Consider the following 21847-nt stretch of genomic DNA (forward strand, 5'->3'; position numbering starts at 1 on the left):
TGGTGTCATGAATTAGATTCTTCTTCCCCCTTCAGTGCAGGAAAAGCACTACAAAACCATTTAACACATTGAGGAAGTAATTATCTCCCAGTACACTGAAGGTGTGAAGGCAACTTCCCAAAGTGACATACAATTCCATGAATGATTAAGTCCTAGAAGAACCCTAGAATAACCTCTAGTTCATCTTCCAGTTAAAAACAAAGGAATAATGTCCATTTTAAAATGAAGCAAATTATGGGCATACCTCTTGACTGGAACAGAAAAAAAAAAATTAGCTTATGGAGCATTCTCAAAATACTTTAATATTTCAAAGTAGTAAGGGGAGGCACTGGACTTAAATGATCGGCATCATTGAGGGTATGAAAATTCTCTATTTAAATCAACCCCTGGTCAACAGCAAGGAAATAACTCAGTTTGAAAACTGGCAATAATTGGATTTTAAAAATTAAATTTTAAAGTTTTAAGTTAAATTTACTTTCCCAATTTGTATAGAAAACAAAGAAAATTGCAATTCTGACTTAATATAGACAATCCAGATACTCAAGGTCACACAATTGTTAAAGTTTTTATTGAACTCAGTTTGGTAGTAGTTTCCTTAAATTCAAATTGTGTCAGAACTACTCACATAATTAGATTTGGTTTATTCAGCTTGTAAATGCAGCAACAGCCCTTCCCCCCCCCATGAACGCCAGCTGCTCCTACTTTCTGCTTACCTTCTCTCATGCTTTCCATATCCACTGTGGCTCCTCTATCTCCCTCCGAAGACAGTACAGGTAAGAATTCAGATAACTGGATGTTTCGCCCCCCAAGTTAGAATCTTCTACATCATACATAAGACACGTAATGCAGCTACCTTCTCTTATGTAATAGTGGGGTTGGGGAGGAAACGCACTCTGATCGAAACAGTTTATGTCATTTTACTGTGAATGATCACCAGTTTCAAAACTTCCTCCCTTCAAATATCTGTAACAAATAGAATATATTTCTAACTGAAAGCCTACCTTTACTTGAAGCATGTAAAACTATTTGTACAGCCAATCATTCATACACACACACACACACACACACACACACACACACACTCTCTCTCTCTCTCTCTCTCTCTCTCTCTCTCTCTCTCTCTCTACCTGAACGGGCTATTTCGATTTCTAATGTGGCAGAGAAACTCAATGTGCTTTTACTTTCTAATCTTCACATCAAATCAAATACGCACGTGTTAAACTCTGCTGTGAGGACTGTGTTACATAAGTTTCCTGTTGGCATCTCCAAACACTTCCCAATATCCTACACAGTGTTACTAACTCTCATTTAGAGCTAAATCTCTAAATTAGAAGGTCCACTAATTACGAACATACCTGAAAAACAATGTAGCAGCCAAAAGACACAACCTTACCCAGCACAAAGTTTTTTTTCCTTTTCTATTTTTCCTTTCCATTGGGTTCTTAAGTAAATAAAAGGCTCGTATATTTTCAACGCCCTTGATCCCTACACAGTAGTGTTAGAAGACAGCTGGACAATCAGCTTATTATTTTCCTGAATCTGATACAAAATAGCCAAGTGTGGAGAGGCTTAGAGTAAATTCAACCTCCAAAGAAAATTGTGTCAAATAAAAGCACACATATAGCATGCTTTTCCAAATCCAGAAACACTTATTTTGGACATCAATTGTTCTCATTTTCATGTTACCATTTTCCACAACTGTTTCACAGGTACCAGAAATGAGGATACTTTCTACAGTAATATACTACATTCAAAAAGAGAAGCAGTCTTCTACTTTACCTTTTAAAATAAGAGAATCTAAGCCCAATTCTAGAAAAGCAACTTCTGTCAAAAATTTGCTTTTCTGCATTAAGGAAAATAAAATTTGATTGAAACTGTATACTAAGCACTTCGGATTTACACATAATTACCATTCTTTAAAAGTTGTAGAGCTGTATTTTTATTTTTCGGTCAAATTTGGGAACAAAAAAAGAAAGAACTGTGACCTCAACTAATAAATTACATCTTGAAATATACATGATCTTGTAGTACCCATGTTACTTCCAATGGTAACTGACACGCCCTGAATTGAACTGTGCCAGACAGTCCTATCTGTCCCATCGCTGACCAAACACTGCTTCTCTGTTTCTATTCATTATGTATTATAAGAGGTCCCAACAGAGCCCAGTATGCAAGGAAAAAATTACAATTTTTATGACAGCAAAGTGATGCATTCAAGTTCCTTCTTGAACTATATCCCCATCCATGAGCATTAACAGACATTTTTTGATAGAGCTAAAATTACGTTAGCCGCAAGCTTTTTACTCTAAGACCTTCGGCACCCTTTCCTGAAGGTTTTCAAAAAACCCTCGTAAAAGTCAGGCACTATTCAAACCTTGCAAACCAAACTTGCCAAGAACCTCGTGCAATTATCTATAACCTTGGCTACACCGCCATCGGCCCGAAATTCACGGTCCTGGAGACCAACGCACCAAAATCCCAGAAGAAAGGCTATCTGAAGCCCGAACTGCCGGGCTTCCTCTCCGCCGCCCTCTCTGCCGCATGGAGAAAAGCAAGGGGAGGAGAGGAGTGGAGCGAGGCTCACCAGCTCCGAAGATGCTCCGGTGACCTCTGGCTGCTCGGCGAGAGCTGGACCGGGAAGGCGCTAGTTCTGACGCGGCGGGTCGTGTGGACTATGCCCTTGGTGCATTCCTCGCATTCCTGCACAATCTGTCGCCAGCCGAGGAGCCCGCGGTGCACGTTCCCCCCGGACACACACACCTGCTTATTGCTGCGCCCCGCGCGGCCACGGCCGCCGCGGCGCCTCTACTGCCCGAGCTCGCTGTCGCACTCAGCCAACACGCAGCCAAATCTCAGCCCAGCCGCTCACCCCCTCGCTTCCCGGGGGGGAAAAGAAGAGAGGCCTGAGCAGCCCCAGCGGCGGGCAGGGACACTCGTTCCGCCGGAGGGGGGGCGGGTGGGTGGGTGCCGCAGCTCCTCTTCAACTCCTGGCAGGGAGAGAAGGAAGCGGCAGCGCAAGAGGGCAGCCGGGGAAGCTTGGGGCTGGAGAACCGGGAGGGGTGGAGCGTGAGGATAGGCGGTGAGGGGAGAGGGGCGCACTGGACTGGGCGGTGGGCAGGACCGACAAGGAGCGCGGGGCTCAGAGGGCAAACACAAGACCGTACAGGCAGAAGGGACGTGGGAGGAAGGGGAGGGGGCCAAGAAGCGGGAGTTGGGGCTGGAGAGAGGGACGGACAGCCCCGAGGGCCGGAGAAGGCGGGCGCCCAGGGGTGTTGGGGGCGCGGAGCAGAGTGCCAGGCGGGCAGGAGCTGGGAAGCCTCCGAGCAGACGTCCAGGAGGGATCGGCGTGGCACTCAAGTTTGGGGCTGGGGGCCCTAGATCCAAGAAGGCCAACGTGGGGAGGGGTCGTGCGCGGCATGTAGGGGATACCGGGGCAGAATAATCGCAGGGAAAAGCAAATGGAGGGTGAAACTTGTGCGCCTGCCGGGGGGAGGGGAGCAGGCAGGCTAGTGCGGGCAGAAACACGAGGCGGGGCAGGAAAGCCGAGGCGGCCGCGAGGCGGTGGGGACGGAGTAACGGGAGGGAGGCGCCCGTCCCCGTCTCCCTCCCTCCCTGCCCCGCGCCCCTCGCAGGCAGGTCTTGGCTCCGGCGCGACGGGGCGAGGGCCGGGGGTCTCGTGGGCAGGAGTCTCCGCGCCCTCCCGCGAGCCCGCACACTTACTTTCCAGGTTAGGCAGCAGCCGTCGTCGCTCCGGGGATCAGGAACATCGGCGCCGAGGGGTCGCCGTTGCGGCACCCGAAAAAATTAAAAAAGTGCCGCGGCCGAGCTGACTGCCCGCCCCTCCCTCCCCTCCCGCCCCCTACCCCAAAGCGGCTCGCCCACCACCCCCGACGGCGGCGGTGGCCAACTTGCCCCTCTACCCCTTGCCCATGGTGCCGCCTCCGCGGCCGGCGTCGACGCGGACTCAGCCTCGGAGCCCCCTCTACTGCCCAGAGGCCGCCGCCGCCCGCCCAGCCGCCAGCCCGCCTGCCCAGCCAGCCCCAGGCTCCCGGGAACGTCAGCACGCCGCCGTCTCCGGACCTGCTCCCTGCCAATCCCATTGGTAGGAAGGAAAAGGCTGGCCCTCCCCATTGGCCCGGCCCTCATATTGAACTGACCAATGGGAACTGAGGTTTCAGGTCGCCATAGAGACCGATGCCGTTAAGACCTAGAGGGCCTGGAAACGGTGAGGAGTAAGGATGAAGGTATCTCTGGCTTTGGGCGCGGGAGAGGGTGGGGGAAAGAACTACCGGGGGATTCCCGAGTGCTGGCTCTGAAATTGGGGCAGCTTTCGCTTTGCCTTCCTGGCAACAGCAGCTGTGCATGGTAGGGTTTGTCCGTCGCGTCAAAGGCGGGGACAGCTGAGCCCCTATACGAATCCTTGAGAGCCTGGGAGTGGGCGTTTCACTTTTCCTGCGACTGGGGAGTCCCTCAGCCTCTGCCCTTTGAACTTTGACATGTGTGCAGCTTCTGCTTCTCCAGGTGAGTTTGCACCCCATCCTTTAAATCATTGCTTCTTCCTGACGTCACTGATCCACATGAATTCTACTTGTTCTTCCCAACCACTCCCCCTTGCCTGGGGTGGATCTTGCCTCAAAATTTGGGGTCTAAAGACTTAAAGGAGACTCAAAGATGATTTCCTTTGGATGATATTTTGATGAGGAAACAGGCTGACGTGTTGTATGATGGATGTCATTGAGTCAATGCATGAGATAAGGTGTTCCCCGCTTCCCAGAGAAAACCTCTAATCTCTCCATTGAAGGATATTTATTAAACACCCATCTGTGTGTACATTCTGCACTATTAGCTTGACAGGTACATGGTCTTTCCCCTAAGAGTTTACAGGGTTGGGAAAGACACAGGTGATAGAGTTGATCCTGCATGTCTTCTGATAATTTCACAAGAGAGTAAAGGAAATAGATTACAATTGATGGATTTTGTTTTCTAGGTATTTCCCAGTTTATCTCTAAATTTGATAAAGAAATTAACTGAGACATGGAATCACACAAAAAATCTGGAGCTTTAACTACAAGTGCTTTGCTTTCATTTAAAGTCACTTTGTTCTAGTTTGTCAATAGCAATTTTTATTTGTAAATAACTTTCATATTTAGATACTAGCTATTAAAGTAGGACTTCATGAACATATTAGGCTTTTAAGCATATTGCCTATGATATAATCATTGATATTCTTATGTTCCTTCTTTTTGGTGATTTTGCCATTTTTATACTAGTTTCTTTAGAAAGAAGACTGTGTTTATGTTATTGCCCTTCAAGTTGGAGGGACCATATTGTGTGAAAATGCTGATAGGATTTTGGAAATTACAAATATTTTGTTGAGAGAAACAGATTAATATGTGTGCAAGCTACATATGTCTAACTACTGTCCTGAATTTTAAGTTGGATAATGTGCTTTGCTTTTGGTTTTTATCTTACCATAATTGAAAATTACAAAAATAGATAAGAATTGTTAACCTGGTACCTTGATTAGAAAAACATCTTTCAAAAAAAAAAAAGAAAAGAAAAACATCTTTCACAATTTGTAGTAAAATTGTACGTCGTTGATAATCCTATGCAGGGTTGGACTGTGGAACAAAACAGCTGAACATGAGTGTTCCCCCTAAATATTTCCAGAACTGGGAAGAAATCAGAATTGGAGTGCTGTCTCATGCCTTGGCATCATGGAAATTAGCTCATCATGCTTTCAATTTCTTCCTTTTGCTTTCTTTTTGGTGTTTGTTTATAGGAAAATAGAAAAAGTAAAATGCATATTTTTATAAATAAGACTCATATTTAATGTACTCACAATATACCAATGACTTGGGTTTTTTTTATTTTTATAATCATGGAAGATGTGTCGAGTGGAAAGGAAAACATTAATATTTCCTTTTTCCTTGCCTTAGGCTAGCAAAGAAAGAAGAAAACAAGAACTAACTGATTTTTTTACTCCAGTAATCTTTTCTTTTTGCATTTTTCTCAGATCACATGTTTGATGAGTATTTTGATATTGTGTATTTCATGTTTGTAATGATTAAAATGTTACTAAAATCCACCATGAAAAATGTCCCTTAAAATGTTGTCAATCAACATTATTATTATTATTATTATTATTGGTAATTCTCATGCTTCAGTGAAAGGTTTCTTTTGAAGTTGCTCCTCTACAACCAAGCATTGCTGGATAAAGAAATCATTTTGTTCCACTAAAAGTTTATGCTATCCAGACTTGGCTGGGTCTTCACTGATTCTCTAAATTCCTTTCCTCATCAGGAGGGTGATTATCCAGGATATTGATTTAAGGACATTATTCAGGGCACTTCTCCCATATCTGTCCTATTTCTGCTCTCCTCAGGCCTCCACTCTACTTGGTCTTCTTCCAGTTCTGCAGGTGATCTTGCCTCCTACTTGACTGAGGCATCCACCACGAGGTTTCTCAACTTAACTTTCCTAAATCTCAGTCTCAATTTTCACACTTCATCACTTCCTTCAGTCCTGGCTGAGAAGGGTGACAGCCTTCTGTTCCAAGCTCACACTCCACTTGTGCTCCTAAACATTGGCCATCCTCCCACCCCAGAATTTTCCTCCATTGATTATAATTGCTCTCTTAGATAATGTGTTACATCCTCTCCTTCAAAATTTTTTTCCTGCACCTTACAAATATCTGATCTTTGGCAACACCACCATCCTTCTCCCTCCATATCCATCTATAGGCTTTTCTTTTCAGCAAGAAACAATTTGAAAGGAATTTCTTGCAGCTTCTATTTTTTCACTACCAATGTTCTGCCCTTGAATACTACTCAAATGATTCTGGAGATTGTGCTTTTTGCCCTCAAAACCCTAACTCTTTTTGCCAATAAAGTTCTCCTCTACAAAAGTGCCCTTTACCTGCAAATTGCAATGCCTCAATTCCAGAGTTCCGGTGAAGAGTAGAAACCATTGTCTCCCACCCCGAGGGTCCATTGAAATGCAAATTATTTACATGTGAAGGGGAAGCATTTCACCTGCTAGCCACACTACCTTGGTGGAACTAGCTGCTGGGAAATTGAGATGGGAAGCAGGGCCTCTGCTCAGCCGACTGTGGGGCATCCTCAAGAACAAAAGTAAACAGCAGAAATCCACGGGAACTTTTAAATTACTGTCTCAGAAAGAAGTCAACCTGAACCTTTCATGATTATGAAAACTTTGTAACTTTCCAATGTTTGTTATTTTCACATTAGCCCATAATGACTAGTAGTGAATTTCTGACAAAGAATAACAGAGGAAGCAAGGAAAAGAAAGAAGCAGAAACACTGTCTCTTTTCTCATTCTTGGATGCCTATGGAGGAGGTGGGAGCAGTTAAGATAAGAACTCCACAAACACACTGCTTGGGGGTGGGGAGGTGTTGTTTGTTTTTAAAAGGAATGTTAAAACACAGGCAGGTGGCAAATGAGGGAAAGAGAGCAGTGGAATAAACTTGTCCTGGGAGAGGATGCTAGAGCTTAATAATAATTCTACTCAGGATTGCAGAATTGGCTGTATCCCACCTCCAGCACATTCTCTGAATATGCAAATCCTCCCCTGCCTTTAGAGGCCCAGCCAAATAAACCATTAAACCTGTAAAGCCTTTTCTGAAAATTTCCTGATCTTACCCGCCTCTGGAGAGGATGATTTTTGATTTAGTGTATTACCTTGGCACTTAAAACTCTCTACCCCGTGGTATAGTTATATAGTGTATGAGCCTTCTCTCCTAAAGGATCAGATACATGTCATGGTAATGACCTTAGCCTCCATAGTGCCTTCGACTACTGAAGTGCCTCCCACACTAAGAAAAGCCAACAGTCATGAATCCGTGTAGTCTTTGGAAGAATTTGACTTCCAACAATGAAAGATTAAAATCAGTAATGTTGGGAGGTAATTAGAAAAAGATGGACTAGAGGTTCAGTGTGGAAAAGTGAGGTAATGTATGGCAGAACAGAGTAGAGGTTTCTGCCATGTAATCCGCTAAGAGAGAAAGGTCTCAGATCCCATCTCTATCAGGACCTATCTCTACTCCTCTATGAGGGAGGGGACCTGTGTGAAAAGAACTGGCTGCATGTGCTTTGGCTTGAAGTTATCATATTCAGAGCTAAGGCTATAAAATTCTGTATATTGGGGATATCAGTTGAAACTCAGCTTTGTGAAGCAGTTTAAATAAGGGTTGCCTACATTTTTTCCATCGAAAGCATCCAGGTTGCTCTGTCTTTTGGAACACCATAGAATCATGCAAATTTAACAACTTCATAAAATCAGAAAGGCATCAAACATCTGGTAAGTATAATAGACATGTTTTCAAGTACCTATATGCATAGCCCTTGAAGTAAGCAGTCCTGCATGCCTCATGACCTTTCATCTGGCCATAGAATCAACCCTGGTGGGGACCCGATACAAATGTAGCCAATCCATTGGCTGACCATTGACCCATAACCTATACTAATACCAATCAGATTTTTTTCCCCTGGAAATTTGGAAATGAGAGACCAAGTGAGCCAGAGAGAACAGCTGCCTTGGTCCTAATGTTTTCTGGGTTTTTATTCTCCCCATGAAGACAGAATATAATCCTTTTCTTTTTTTTTTTTTTTTTTGCGGTACGCCGGCCTCTCTCTGCCGTGGCCCCTCCCGTTGCGGAGCACAGGCTCCGGACGCACAGGCTCAGCGGCCATGGCCCACGGGCCCAGCCGCTCCGCGGCATGTGGGATCTTCCCGGACCGGAGCACGAACCCGTGTCCCCTGCATCGGCAGGCGGGCTCTCAACCGCTGCGCCACCAGGGAAGCCCCTATAATTCATTTTTTTATTGTTCCTTGATATTTTTAAAAAATTAAATATACTTGACATATAACGTGTTAATTTAAGGTATACAGTGTGTTACTTTGATACATTTATATATTGCCATATGATTGCCATTGTAGTGATATTTATCACATTACATAATTATATTGCACTATTGTCTGTATTCGTTATGCTGTATATTAGATCTCTATGGCTAATTTGCCACTCATTGCAAGTTTGTAGCCTTAAACATCAGTCATATTTCCCTACCCCCATCCCTTCATAACAAGCATTTACCCTGATTTTTAGAAGTTTGACTTTTAAATTTATTTTTATTTTATTATTTTTGACTGTGCCACACGGCATGTGGATTCTTAGTTCCCCAACGAGGGTGCAAACTCACACCCCCTGCATTGGAAGCGTGGAATCTTAACCACTGGACCGCCAGGGGAGTCCCGAAGTTTGACTTTCTTTAGATCCCACATATAAGTAATATCATACAGTACTTGTCTTTCTCTGTCTGAGTTATCTCACTTAGCATAATGTGCTCACTTAGCGTAATGTGCTCAAGGTCCATCCATGTTGTTGCAAATTGTAGGCTGTCCTCCTGTTTCATGGTTGAATAATATTCCATTGTGTATATATATACAACATCTTTTTCATCCATTCATCTGCTTGATGGACATTTAGGATGTTTCCATATCTTGGCTATTGAGAACAATGATGCAATATACATGGGAGTGCAGATACCGCTTTGAGAGATTTGTTACTTATAATCACCCTTAACCCATTCTTTTCCTGTTTTGCCTTTAGTGAGTCTTTGTTCTTTACAATCAACAGGTTTCACTAAAATATTATGCAAATATTTACAACAAAACAAAGCACATATTATGACCATCATATTGCACTATGAAGAGCAACAGTCTAAAAATTTCTAAATTTCTATTCTTTGTTAGAATAGAAAATGAATGATCTGTCTAGTTCCAAATATTGCCAACCTAATTTGGGTAAAAGAGCTTTACTTAGTGTGGTGTCTATTCCTCCCCACTTCCCACAAAGCCTTATATTCCTTAACTCTCAGTTTTCCTCCTTTGAAGTTGGGAGCAAGAGAAGAACTTTGAGAAGAGGAGCAGCATGACTCCTTTTTCAGGGTAGAGTCATTTTACCACACCACTGGTATGGGAAGAAAATATTAGAATTCGTATTATAATTTATACTATTTTTTAGGAACATTTATACTAATTTTTTAGGAAACAGGCTAAAAAATAAGAGGAAAATTTATCAGAGACACTAGTAGCCCCACAACTCAGGAAAACAGATTCTGAAGTTCCAGTAATTATTGTTTTAATAAAACATCTCAGGAGGAAAACTAGACTCCATCCAAAATTTTTACAGTGTTTTATGTAAAATATCTAGTTTTCAACAAAAAATTATGAGACATCTAAAAAAACAGAAAACTGTGATCCAAATTCAGGAAAATAAGTAGCCAATATACAGGCTGAGTGAGCCCACTTGTTGAATTTAGTAGACGGGTAATCCAAAACACCTACTATAAATATGTTTAAAAACTTAAAGGAAAAATGACTTAACAAATGGGAACTCTCAGTAGAGAAATAGAGGTTGTTTTTTAAAAAAAGGAACTAAAGGGAAATTCTAGACCAACAGAAACTACCCAGTATGAAAAACAAATTTTAAAATATTGAGAAAAAATGAACTGAGCCTCAGAAACTTTTGGGACAGCTGTGAGTAAAAGAAGGAAAGAAAGGCTAGAAGGATGTATAAAAAAATATTTGAAGAAACAGTGGCCTAAAACTTTCCAAATTTTACAAAAATTTTAATCTATAAATCCAGGAAACACAGTAAATCCTGAGTAGAGTAAACATAAGGAGACCCACTAGTGTGGGTACATCATAGACTGCTGAAAGACAAAGATGAGAAAGTTTTGAAGCAAAAATAGAATAACAATTCATCATATATAAGGGAACCACAATAAAATTAACAGCTGACTTCTTATCAAAAACAAGGGAAACCAGAGGGTGGTGGAAAGACATATTCAAGGTGCTGAGAGAAAAAAGCATGTCAATCAAGTTTTCTTTATCTAGCAAAACTGTCAAAAATGAAGGTGACAGTCCTCATAAATGAACCTATATTGGAAGTATGCTAATTACTGACAGAACCCATATGTCCACCACCTTTGAGTGAAGCCCAAAGCAAAAGAAGGCAGTCAGACAGATGCAGGGCACCTGGCAAGTCAACAATCTCCATTTGAAAAGCAGATTTTACTCAGTGCCAGCCCTGGAACATCAAATGATCACCACATTAAAATGCTGTTTACAATATTAGATTTAGGGCTTCCCTGGTGGCACAGTGGTTGAGAGTCTGCCTGCCGATGCAGGGGACACGGGTTCGTGTCCCGGTCCGGGAAGATCCCACATGCTGCAGAGCGGCTGGGCCCATGAGCCATGGCCGCTGAGCCTGCGCGTCTGGAGCCTGTGCTTTGCAACGGGAGAGGCCACAGCGGTGAGAGGCCCGCGTACCGCAAAAAAAAAAAAAAAAAAAATTAGATTTGAAGTTCTCCTAAAATAAATTCAGGGAAAATATGACCTCAGCATTTTTCTTAACTAAAGAGCTCTTTGCTTCATAGAGGTGACCATAAGCTGACCAGAGCGATCGGGAGAGAAAAGCAAGCCCTTTCCATCTCTGGGCCACTGTTTTCTTTACACAATAGGTCAGCTAACTGTCATCACAGTTGTTTACAGCTTCTGTGCATCTCTGGGGTTGAGCTGGGGAATCAGGTAAACAGGACCTGCTAGTACATCCTCTTGTCAGGAAAGAGAAGTCAAGAACTGCCATATTTTTCTGTAGTTTAATAGAGATTTTTAAAAATAAGAAAAAAATGAAGATGAAAATAGATGCAGAAAAAGCAATTGACAAGATCTAATACCCACTCATGGTGAAAATGCTAAAAAAACTAGCACTAGAAGGGAATTTCTTCAATATGACAAAGTGCATTTATGAAAAGCCTACAGCTAACATCACATTTATGGTGAAGGCTGAATGATTTCCCCCTAAGATTGAGAATAAAATGATGTCCACTCTCATTGCTTTAACATTTCACTGGAAGTTTTAGCCATTGTAATAAGGAAAGAAAAATAAAAGCATATAGGTTGGAAAGGAAAAATTAAAGCTCTCTTTATTCACAGATGACATGATCTATGCATGAAAATCTAAAGTATGTACAAAAAAAAGAGTAATACTAGAAGTGATAATAAATTTAGCAAGGTCACAAGATATAAGACCAATATACAAAAATCAGTTGAATTTTTATATGCTAAGAAATAGCAAATTAAAAAATGAATTTAAGAAAACAATTCCATTTACGATAACATGAAAAAGAGTGTAATACTTAGGAATAAATTTTAGAAAAGAAATATAAAACCTCTGACTATTGATTCAGTGTGATCCCTATTAAAATCCCAGCAAACACTTTTTGTAGAAATTACAAGCCAGTCTTCAAATGGACAAACATAGGAACAAGAACATCAAAACAACAACAAAGTAGGAGGAATTATAACATCCAATTTCAAAAGTTACAATAATAGAATATAATATTGGCATAATGATAGCTGTTCAAATCAATGAAATAGAATAGAAGGTACAGAAATAAACCCTTACATTGATGGTCAATTAATTTTCAACAAACTACCAAGGTAGCTCAATGGGGAAAGGGATGTCTTCTCAAGAAATGCTCCTAGGATAATTTGACATTCATGTGCAAAATAATGAACTTATACTCTTAATTTATACCATACAGAAAAAATAACTAAATATGCATCATAGACCTAAGAACTAAAATTATAAGATTTCTGGGAGAAGACATAGTACAAAATCTCTGTGACCATGTTTTAGGCAAAGATTCGTTAGATATTACACTATATCATGATCCATAAAAGAAGAAATTGATAAATTGGACTTTATAGAAAATTGTTTTGTTCTTCAAGAGGCATCAGTAAGAAAATGAAAAGACAAGCCACAGACCGGGAAAAAATATTTGAAAAGCAGAATCTGATAAAGGGCTTTTGTCAGAATATATAAAGAACTTCTAACTTCAAAAATAAGGCAAACAGGGCTTCCCTGGTGGCAAAGTTGTTAAGAATCCGCCTGCCAATGCAGGAGACATGGGTTCGAGCCCTGGTCCAGGATGATCCCACATGTCACGGAACAACTTAGCCCATGCGCCACAACTACTGAAGCCCATGTGCCTAGAGCCTGTGCTCTGCAACAAGAGAAGCCACCATAATGAGAAGCCCGTGCACTGCAATGCAGAGTAGCCCCCGCTTGCCGCAACTAGAGAGAAAGCCCACGCACAGCAACGAAGACCCAACTCAGCCAAAAATAAATAAATAAATAAATAAGTTCTTTAAAAAAAAAGGCAAACAGATCAATTTTTTAAATGGACAAAATATTTGAATAGATATTTCACCAAAAAGTTATACAAATGGTTAATAATCAAATGAAAAGATGTTCAACATCATTAGGGAAATGCACATTAAAACTGCAATACAATACCACTATACAACTACTAGAATAAGTATAAGGCAGAAGATTGACAATAGCAAGTGATTACAAGGATGTGGAAAAACTGTAACTGTCATAGATTGCTGGTTGCTGTACCCACTTTGGAAAACTGTTTGACAGTTTCTTTAAAATATAAACTTACCATATGATCCAGCAATTCTACTTCTAGAAATCTCCTCAAGAGAAATAAAAACATATGTCCAAACAAAGACTTTTTACATGAATTATTACAGTAGTATCTGTAATAGGGAAAAACTGAAATAATTCAAATGTCCATCAAATAATGATGAGATAAAATGCTGTGTAATGGAATACTATTTAACAATAAAAATAATGAACTACTAATACATGTTACAATATGGATAAACCTCCAATATATTATGCTAAGAGGAAAAAATCCAGCCACAAAAGACCACACTTCCAAAAAAGGAAAATAGAGACAGAAAGCAGATCGGTGATTACCTTAGGCTGGGATGGGAAGACTGATTGCAAGTGGTTATGACAGAAATTTTTCAGGTGATTGAAATGTTCTAGAACTAAATGGTGGTGATGGTTATACAACTATACATTTTTTAAAATTAATTTTTAAAATTTATTTTTGGCTGCGTTGGGTCTTCGTGGCTGCACACAGGCTTTCTCCAGTTGGCGGTGAGCAGTGGCTACTCTTCATTGTGGTGCATGGGCTTCTCATTGCAGTGGCTTCTCTTGTTGCGGAGCATGGCCTCTAGGCACATGGGCTTCAGTAGTTGTGGCACATAGGCTCAGTAGTTGTGGCACGTGGGCTCTAGAGCACAGGCTCAGTAGCTGTGGCGCACGGGCTTAGTTGCTCCGTGACATGTGGGATCTTCCTGGATCAGGGCTCGAACCCATATCCCCTGCATTGGCAGGCGGATTCTTAACCACTGTGCCACCAGGGAAGCCCTACAACTATACATTTACTAAAAATAATTGCACTGCACATTTATAATGGATGTATCTTTATGGAATGTCAGTTAGATCTCAATAAAGCTATAACAAATAAAAACATTTAAAAATGGCATAAGCACATCATCTTAAAACTCTCATATATGAGTGCTTAGTAAATTTGGAAACAATTTTCTAACATGATTGAAAATGTTCCAAATGCATTTCAGTGGATTTAGACCCCATTTGTTAAACGTTAAAGGGGAAAAAAAAAAAAAGAAAAATGAAAAAAACTTTGCAAGGAAAATGATATCAGGGAAGTCAGAAAATTACTAGAGAAAAATACTGAGCTGCAACCCTTGTATAATTAGTGGATGAAATTGAATTTTGAGTATCATAATTGAGTACATGAAGCCAATTTTGCACTTCTTCCATATCTCATTGTGGTATCTATTTTAACTATTATAGTCCTTATAGCTAAGTATGGGAATAAACGGACCTTAGAGTTTGAACCCTCTATGATCCAGTATTAAACCAAGATTTTCAAGGTAATACATTTTCAGTCACATAACTCTCACTAAAATCTACTAAAATTATCAATACTATATTACCTTTTTTGTATTTATGGATTTCTCTGTATTTGTGTTTTACAATTTACATGTTACTGCAATATTATACTTAAAGAATTTATAACAATAATTTTATATGTATTTGCAAAAAATGCTTATTAATGGAGGGTGTGTTGGAGAATGTTTAAGGACCTTAGTTTTAGTAGAATATCTTTAAAGTGTACATTCTTTCCTTCCTGTTTTGGTTTGTCGCTTTGTTTTTTTAGTTTTTCTCTCCTTCCACAGGTAGTAGAAATAAGTCTTTGGAAGATGACATTCAAATCTAAACTTTTGATGTTTTGTCTTAAAGATCACTCAGATCATTTGTCTCCAGTAAATCACATTTAAATCTCTAACATCATTAGAGATGCTGATCATTATTGTCATCCAACCTGGGAGAGGTCAGTGAAGTCCTGAGTGGTACTGAGACAAGTATTATTCTTTTGACACATCCAAATGGCTTGAAAGTGAGAAATAAATAACAACACAATGGAAAGAAAGCAAAGGAAATTGCTGTAGAGAATTTGAGAAAAGAAAAAAATTCCACCCACACAGAATTAATGCATTTTTATGATCAATAGAAAACCTGATTTCAAAATCCTAGGCTTTCAGTGATCTATTATTTAGCACTGGAAATGTCACTTTTTCACTGCCTCTGCCCCACATCTATGAAAATGAGACAATATACTTCTCCATTCTTAATACACTTCTCTATTCTCACTTTTTTTAAACTTAAAAAAATGTAAAATATGCAAACTTCTGAATTTTTAGTATGAGCATGCTACTGTACCTATAGCTGACCATAAGCACAAGGGTCTTTTACATCTGAGAGTTTACCCCAGAAAAGGCCTCTTTATTTCTACTTTATGTCAATTTTTCTTTTTTCATCCTTCCTTCTATTTGTTAATATTAGGTAAAAATTTCTTTATTAATTAACATAGTCTGAAATACCATAGGTAGCATAATCATTAGCATTTTATGAACTTCTAATAAATCTCCATTTGTTGAAGCCACTATAAACAATTTTCTTTATAAGCTTATGTTAGGTAGTATATCATAATTTCATTGGTCAAATACACTTAAATTCAATATTTAAATCTACTGTTTATTTCAATTGCCAGTTTTCTAAATTACAGAATTTTAGAGCTGAAAGAACCTTTGATATTACAAACCAGCATAAAAACTGGCTGTACAACTAGCCTAAGACTCCTTCTGAATTCAGTGTCTCTAATAAATCAATACGATTTAGATATTTTATTGTGTTTGCTGTATACTATTTGTGTGTGACTCATTTTCCAAAACTAAAAAAGTCAATTTTAAAATGTTGATGGGGAAAGAATATTAGGGGAAAAATATGCATTTATATCAAGAGCACTCTTTCTTGCATTTATAAATGACTATACTGCTCTCCCACAATATTATTTGACTATTAAGAATATAACTTCAGGGACTTTGTATTTAATTTCCAATATGTATACACTGTAGCTATTTTTTATGTTCTTGAAATTGAGTCAAAACCTATTGACCATCACATCTGTATTTTGAAAGCTGACAAATTGTGTTTGTTATAGTTGGTGGAAGGGCACTGAGCTCAAAGTTAGGAGATATGGTTGGGCTTTAGCCTTGCCTATGCTACCTGCTTCTTCAAGTCTTGGACAAAGCATTTAATCTCTCTGTCCCTGTGTTTACTGATCTATAAAATGTATCAGACTAAAATCTTTTCCAGGCTTACATTAATTCACGTGTAAAATGACACTGCATGATCTCATTCTAAATCTTGGCTTTGTGTTCTTTTGAAAGAAGTTTGCCACAAATGTTTCTCACTTTGCCTTAGCCCTTAAGTCTATTTCCACCACCCTCTTTGTTTTCATTTTTCCATAAACTAGTATTTTGAATAGACTTCTTTCTTTTTCCTTGTTCAAGATCTGTCTCTTCCCTTAACTCCCGCTTCTATCTTGTCTTCCTTTCTTTCCCTCTAGGACCTTACCCTTACCCTAACAAGGGAGGAGCTGTTTACTAAAATAAAAATGACAGAAGTCCACTTCTCTGTGTGTTGAGGAGCACCACCACCTATGCTTTGTCTCCATTCCTGAGAGAGAGCAGAATACAGAAGGCAGTTAGGTCCATGGGCTCTAGAGCCACACTGCCTGGGTGTGCATCTGGTCTCTGCTATGCAGGAGCTGTATGATCTTTGACCTTAGTTTCCCACTCCGCAAAATAGGAGAAACAGTGTTAACGAAACATTATTGTGAGGATTAAATGAATCAAAATAGATAAAGCTCCTAGGATAGTGCCTGGCTAGGAGAAATTGCTACATAAATGTTGGTGATTATTGCACCCCACTACATAAACCCTCATAAAATGGTAATCACTTCAGCACAGGGTAGAAGTGGAAAGGTAAAGCTGAGGCAGGGGAAGGTACGTGGGAGAGTGGAATGGTGTGTTCTTACAGTTCTGGGCCTTTTGCAACAACTCTTTATTCCCTACTTCCATCCTCCTGGGATGTAACTGTTAGGCAAAAGCATGATGAAGAGGAAGACTGGCCTTTCATTTAGTTTGCAGGAATGGCTACCTATGGCAACTTTTTCTTCAAGTAAATTATCTGTTTGAAATGTGATTTTTTTTTGTTTGTTTTCTTCCATAATTTAGAACTGCATGCCATAATTATTATACTCTAAGACATCAAAGAAAAAAGCCCAGGAATTGTCTTTTGGGCAGGCCTATTTATGTAATACTCCATTTGAGAAAAAGCACTGGAGAAAACTATTCTTAGCAAAGAATGTTAATTGATGAAAACATTTCTTTGCTAACGATCTAAGAGAAGCAATCTGTTCTTAGCTCTTTCAAACCACAAAACAGATTTAGCTATTCATGAACAAAAGCCAATTATTTATTTTCAATACTACCTTTAAAAAGTCTTTGTTTTTGATAATGGTTTTTTTCCTATTCTTCATCAAAGCAGGTTTTTAATGTATAACAGTTCTTTTAATAAGGAAAAGGCAGCCACATCTAACAAGATTCTAATTTGGGTGCAAAGTATATTTTCCACCTCAATATTTAACCTTACGATTTTTTTTAAAGGGGGTGTTTATTCATTTTGATTAAGGAGTCACATCGTATCTAATATTCTGTAGAACAAGCATAACAAATATGTCACATAAAAAATAAAAACGCAAGTAAAGATTTTGACTGGTAAGAAGCCAAAATTCTGTAGTATTTAGAAAATTATAATATTGCACATAACCGGTGAACATGGGAGAGATTGAATCTGGATAAATCAATGAATATATTACTCTTCCTCACCCTCTTCTGGGTTGGAGAGAAAACATGATACTCAACAGTTTTGGCAAAAAATTACTTAGAACATATACTTTTTCAGATCATAGATATTATGTTTTAACCTCAAAAAGAAATATATCAACAAAAGAAGGAATTAAAATTCCTAAGACATAGGATGTCACATAGCAAAGAATTTGCTTTTTAATAAAACATTTTAAGCATATTTTTATTTCAAATACTAACATAAGGGAAAATTGCATGTATATTTAAGAAATTGATATACAACAAATAACAACAACAAAAAACGAATGACCTGATTAAAAAATGGGCAGAGGAACTGAATAGACAGTTTTGCAAAGAAGACATACAAATGGCCAAACGTACATGAAAAGATGCTCAACATCACTAATCATCAGGAAAATGCAAATAAAAACTACAGCAAGCTATCTCCTCACACCTATTAGAATGGCCATCATCAAAAAGACAAGAGATAACAAGTGCTGGCAGTATGTGGGAAAAAAAAAAGAACTTTTGTACACTACTGGTGAGAATGTAAATTGGTGCAGCCACTATGAAGAATAGTATGGAGGTTCCTCAAGAAATTAAAAACAGAACTACCATATATCCAGCAATTCCACTTCTAGGTATATATCTGAAGAAATGAAATCCCTATCTTGGAAAAAATATCTACACTTGCCAATTTCATTGCAACAGTATTTGCAATAGACAAGACATGGAAACAACCTAAGTGTTTATCGATGCAGGAACGGATAAAGAAGATATGGTATATGTATACAATATGAAATTTTATTCATCCATAAAAAAGAAGGAAATTTTGCCGTTCATGATTTTGCTAAGTGAAATAAGTCAGACAGAGAAAGACAAATGCTGTATGATATCACTTATATGTGGACTCTAAAAAAAACCCAAACTCATAGATATAGAGGACAGATCGCTCAGTTGCCAGAGGAAGGGGTAAGTGAGAGTGGTCAAAATGGATGAAGGTGTTCAAAAGGTACAGACTTTCAGCTATAAGGTAAATAAGTACTGGGGATGTAACATACAGCATGGTGACTGAAGTTTAAAACAACGTATTGTATATTTGAAAGTTGCTTAGAGGGTAGATCTTGAAAGTTAACACACATGCACACACAGAATTTGTAACTATATGAGATGATAGATGTTAACTTATATTGTGGTAATCATTTCACCATCTATACATATATCAAAGCTTCATGCTGTATACCTGAAACAAATAAAATGTTATATGTCAATTATATCTCAACAAACCTGGAAAAATGGTAAATTTTATGTTATATATCTTTTACCACAATAAAAAATCATATTATCACTCCTACTAATAAAAAGAAGCTACAATTACATTGAAAAAAGAAAGAAATCAATAAACCTCTCAGGATATATAAGGCAACTAAATCTGAGCTTATTTTGCAACCTTTTAATTAGATATTTCTGATTTATTTTAGATTTTTTGGTGTGATACTTACTTTAGAAATGTTATGGTTAATATAATTCGTTCTGAGAATCTCTTAATTTTGCTTCTTATGTATTGTGCATTTAGATCTTCATAGTTCACTTTGGTAAGTTGACAGCTTTAGAAATGAAAATTTCATTTTTACAAAGACCCACAGAAAAGATGTTGAAAGTTGTCCTAGTTTGTCCAGACTTGAGACTCTGTGCTAATCCACTCACCTCTGGATTATAATAATACTCCAGATTCTGCTTCAGGCTCTCTTTCCATGAAATCATTGGTCTGTCTGCCTATATAGCATGTAGGGGGTGATTTTCTTTGTAAAGTGTGTTAGATTTACTTTTTAATAGACTATTGAACAGCTATCAGATAAAAACAACTCAGATATGAGCAGCCTGGAATAAGTTTCTGTTCTGGTTTTTTTTTTTTTTTTTTGCGGTACGCGGGCCTCCCACTGTTGTGGCCTCTCCCATTGCAGAGCACAGGCTCCGGACGCGCAGGCTCAGCGGCCATGGCTCACGGGCCCAGCCGCTCCACGGCATGTGGGATCTTCCCGGACCGGGGCACGAACCTGCGTCCCCTGCATTGGCAGGCGGACTCTCAACCACTGCACCACCAGGGAAGCCCTCTGGTTGTTTTAATTTGCACGATAATAGCTAACATTTACATAGCAATTACTGTGTGCCTGACACAGTTGTAAGCACGTCATATAATTTCATTTAGTCTCTATAAGAATGATATGAGGTAGGTATACTATTATTATCCTCACTTTATAGTAAATTATGGCACAGATAGTTACTTAAGTTGCCCAGAATTACTCAGCTACTAAGTGTCAGAGCTAGGATTTGAACCCTGGTTTTCTGCTTCTGGAGTCCATCATTATAAACAATATATTCGTGAAGGACTTAGAATTGAGTTTCTAATTTCCAAATTATTCAGTTTCCTGATGAATCTTTATCATCTTTCCTGTTTCACATTTTCTCTATCTTTTAATATTGAACATTAGGATAGAAATGAGGTGTATTACTTTAAAATCAACTTTATTGTGGTATAATTTACATAAAGCAAAGTGTACCTATTTCAAGCATAGTGTGATGAGTATTGACAAATCAGTCACCCATCTAAGCACCAACAGAATCATTTCCATCCCTTCAAAAATTTCCCTCACTGCCCCTTCTGAGGCAAGCATTGATCTGCTTTTGTCATTTTAGATTAGATTTATTTCACATAAATGGAATCATACAACAGGTAGTCTTTTGTGTCTGACTTCCTTCATCAGCAGAGTGATTTGAGACCAAGCCATACTGTGTGTATCATTAGTTTATTCCTTTTTATTGCTGAGTATTATTTCTTTTTATGTATATACTACAAATTGTTTATTCATCTACCTGTTGATGAACATTTGAGTTGTTTCAGTTTTTGGTTATTACAAGTAAGCTGCAATGAACATTTGTGTACAAGTCTTTGTGGAGTCATGTTTTGTTTCTCTTGGACTAGCTGGGCCTATGTTAGTTTTATGTTTAGCTGTTTAAAAAACTGCCAGTTTTCCAAAGTAGCTATACCATTTTACACCCCCAACAGCAGTGTATGAAGTTCCAGTTGCTCCACATTCTTGTCAACACTTGGTATTGTCAATACGGTTGACACTGAAGAGCAAGGGTTTGAACTGCAAGGATCCACTTATGTGTGGATTTTTTTCAGCTGTATATACTACTGCAGTACTATACTATCTGCAGTTGGTTGAATCCACAGATAGGGACCTTGGAGGGTCAACTCTAAGTTACACACAGGTTTTCAGCTATGTAGAGAGTTGGTGTCCCTGAGCCCTGCATTGTTCAGGGGTCAACTGTATGTTGAATTTTAGCCATTCTAATGTGTGTGAAGTGGTTTAAATATGCATTTCCCTGATAACTAAAGATGCTGAACGTTTTTTCCTGTGCTTATTGGGCATGTGTATATCTTTTATAAAACATCTGTTAAAATAATTTGCCTTTTTATTTTTTTACTATTTTATTTGTTTGGTTTTGGCTGTGTTGGGTCTTCGCTGCTGCATGCGGGCTTTCTCTAGTTGCAGAGAGTGAGGGCTACTTCATTGTGGTGCGCAGGCTTCTTATTGCGGTGGCTTCTCTTGCGGAGCATGCGCTCTAGGCACTTGGGCTTTAGTAGTTGTG

At 39.1% G+C, this 21847-nt stretch overlaps 2 protein-coding genes across 22 annotated transcripts in view; one reads left to right on the forward strand and one right to left on the reverse strand.

The window, feature by feature from the left end:
• PKP4 (plakophilin 4) overlaps positions 1–4056 on the reverse strand; it is a 252499-nt gene extending 248443 nt beyond the window's left edge. For 5 of the 14 annotated variants that reach the window (XM_029224887.1, XM_029224883.1, XM_029224885.1 and 2 more), the window contains exon 1: positions 3721–3835. The gene's annotated coding sequence lies outside the window, so the exon portion shown is untranslated. Of the gene's footprint in view, positions 1–2584; positions 2925–3720 lie in introns of those variants that run through there. The other 9 variants (XM_029224896.1, XM_029224881.1, XM_029224886.1 and 6 more) reach the window with 6 other exon arrangements.
• Positions 4057–4184: 128 nt separating this feature from the next.
• CCDC148 (coiled-coil domain containing 148) overlaps positions 4185–21847 on the forward strand; it is a 408125-nt gene continuing 390462 nt past the window's right edge. For 5 of the 8 annotated variants that reach the window (XR_003793865.1, XR_003793866.1, XR_003793868.1 and 2 more), the window contains exon 1: positions 4316–4521. Coding sequence is in view for 2 of the 8 variants with exons in the window: in XM_029224760.1 (XP_029080593.1) it covers positions 4497–4521 (25 nt within the window). In the remaining 6 variants the exon portion in view is untranslated. Of the gene's footprint in view, positions 4522–21847 lie in introns of all 8 variants that reach the window. The other 3 variants (XM_029224756.1, XM_029224757.1, XM_029224755.1) reach the window with 2 other exon arrangements.

This window comes from Monodon monoceros, unplaced genomic scaffold, assembly GCF_005190385.1.
Source record: "Monodon monoceros isolate NGI ecotype Baffin Bay Population unplaced genomic scaffold, NGI_Narwhal_1 Super_Scaffold_16, whole genome shotgun sequence".
NCBI lineage: Eukaryota > Metazoa > Chordata > Mammalia > Artiodactyla > Monodontidae > Monodon > Monodon monoceros.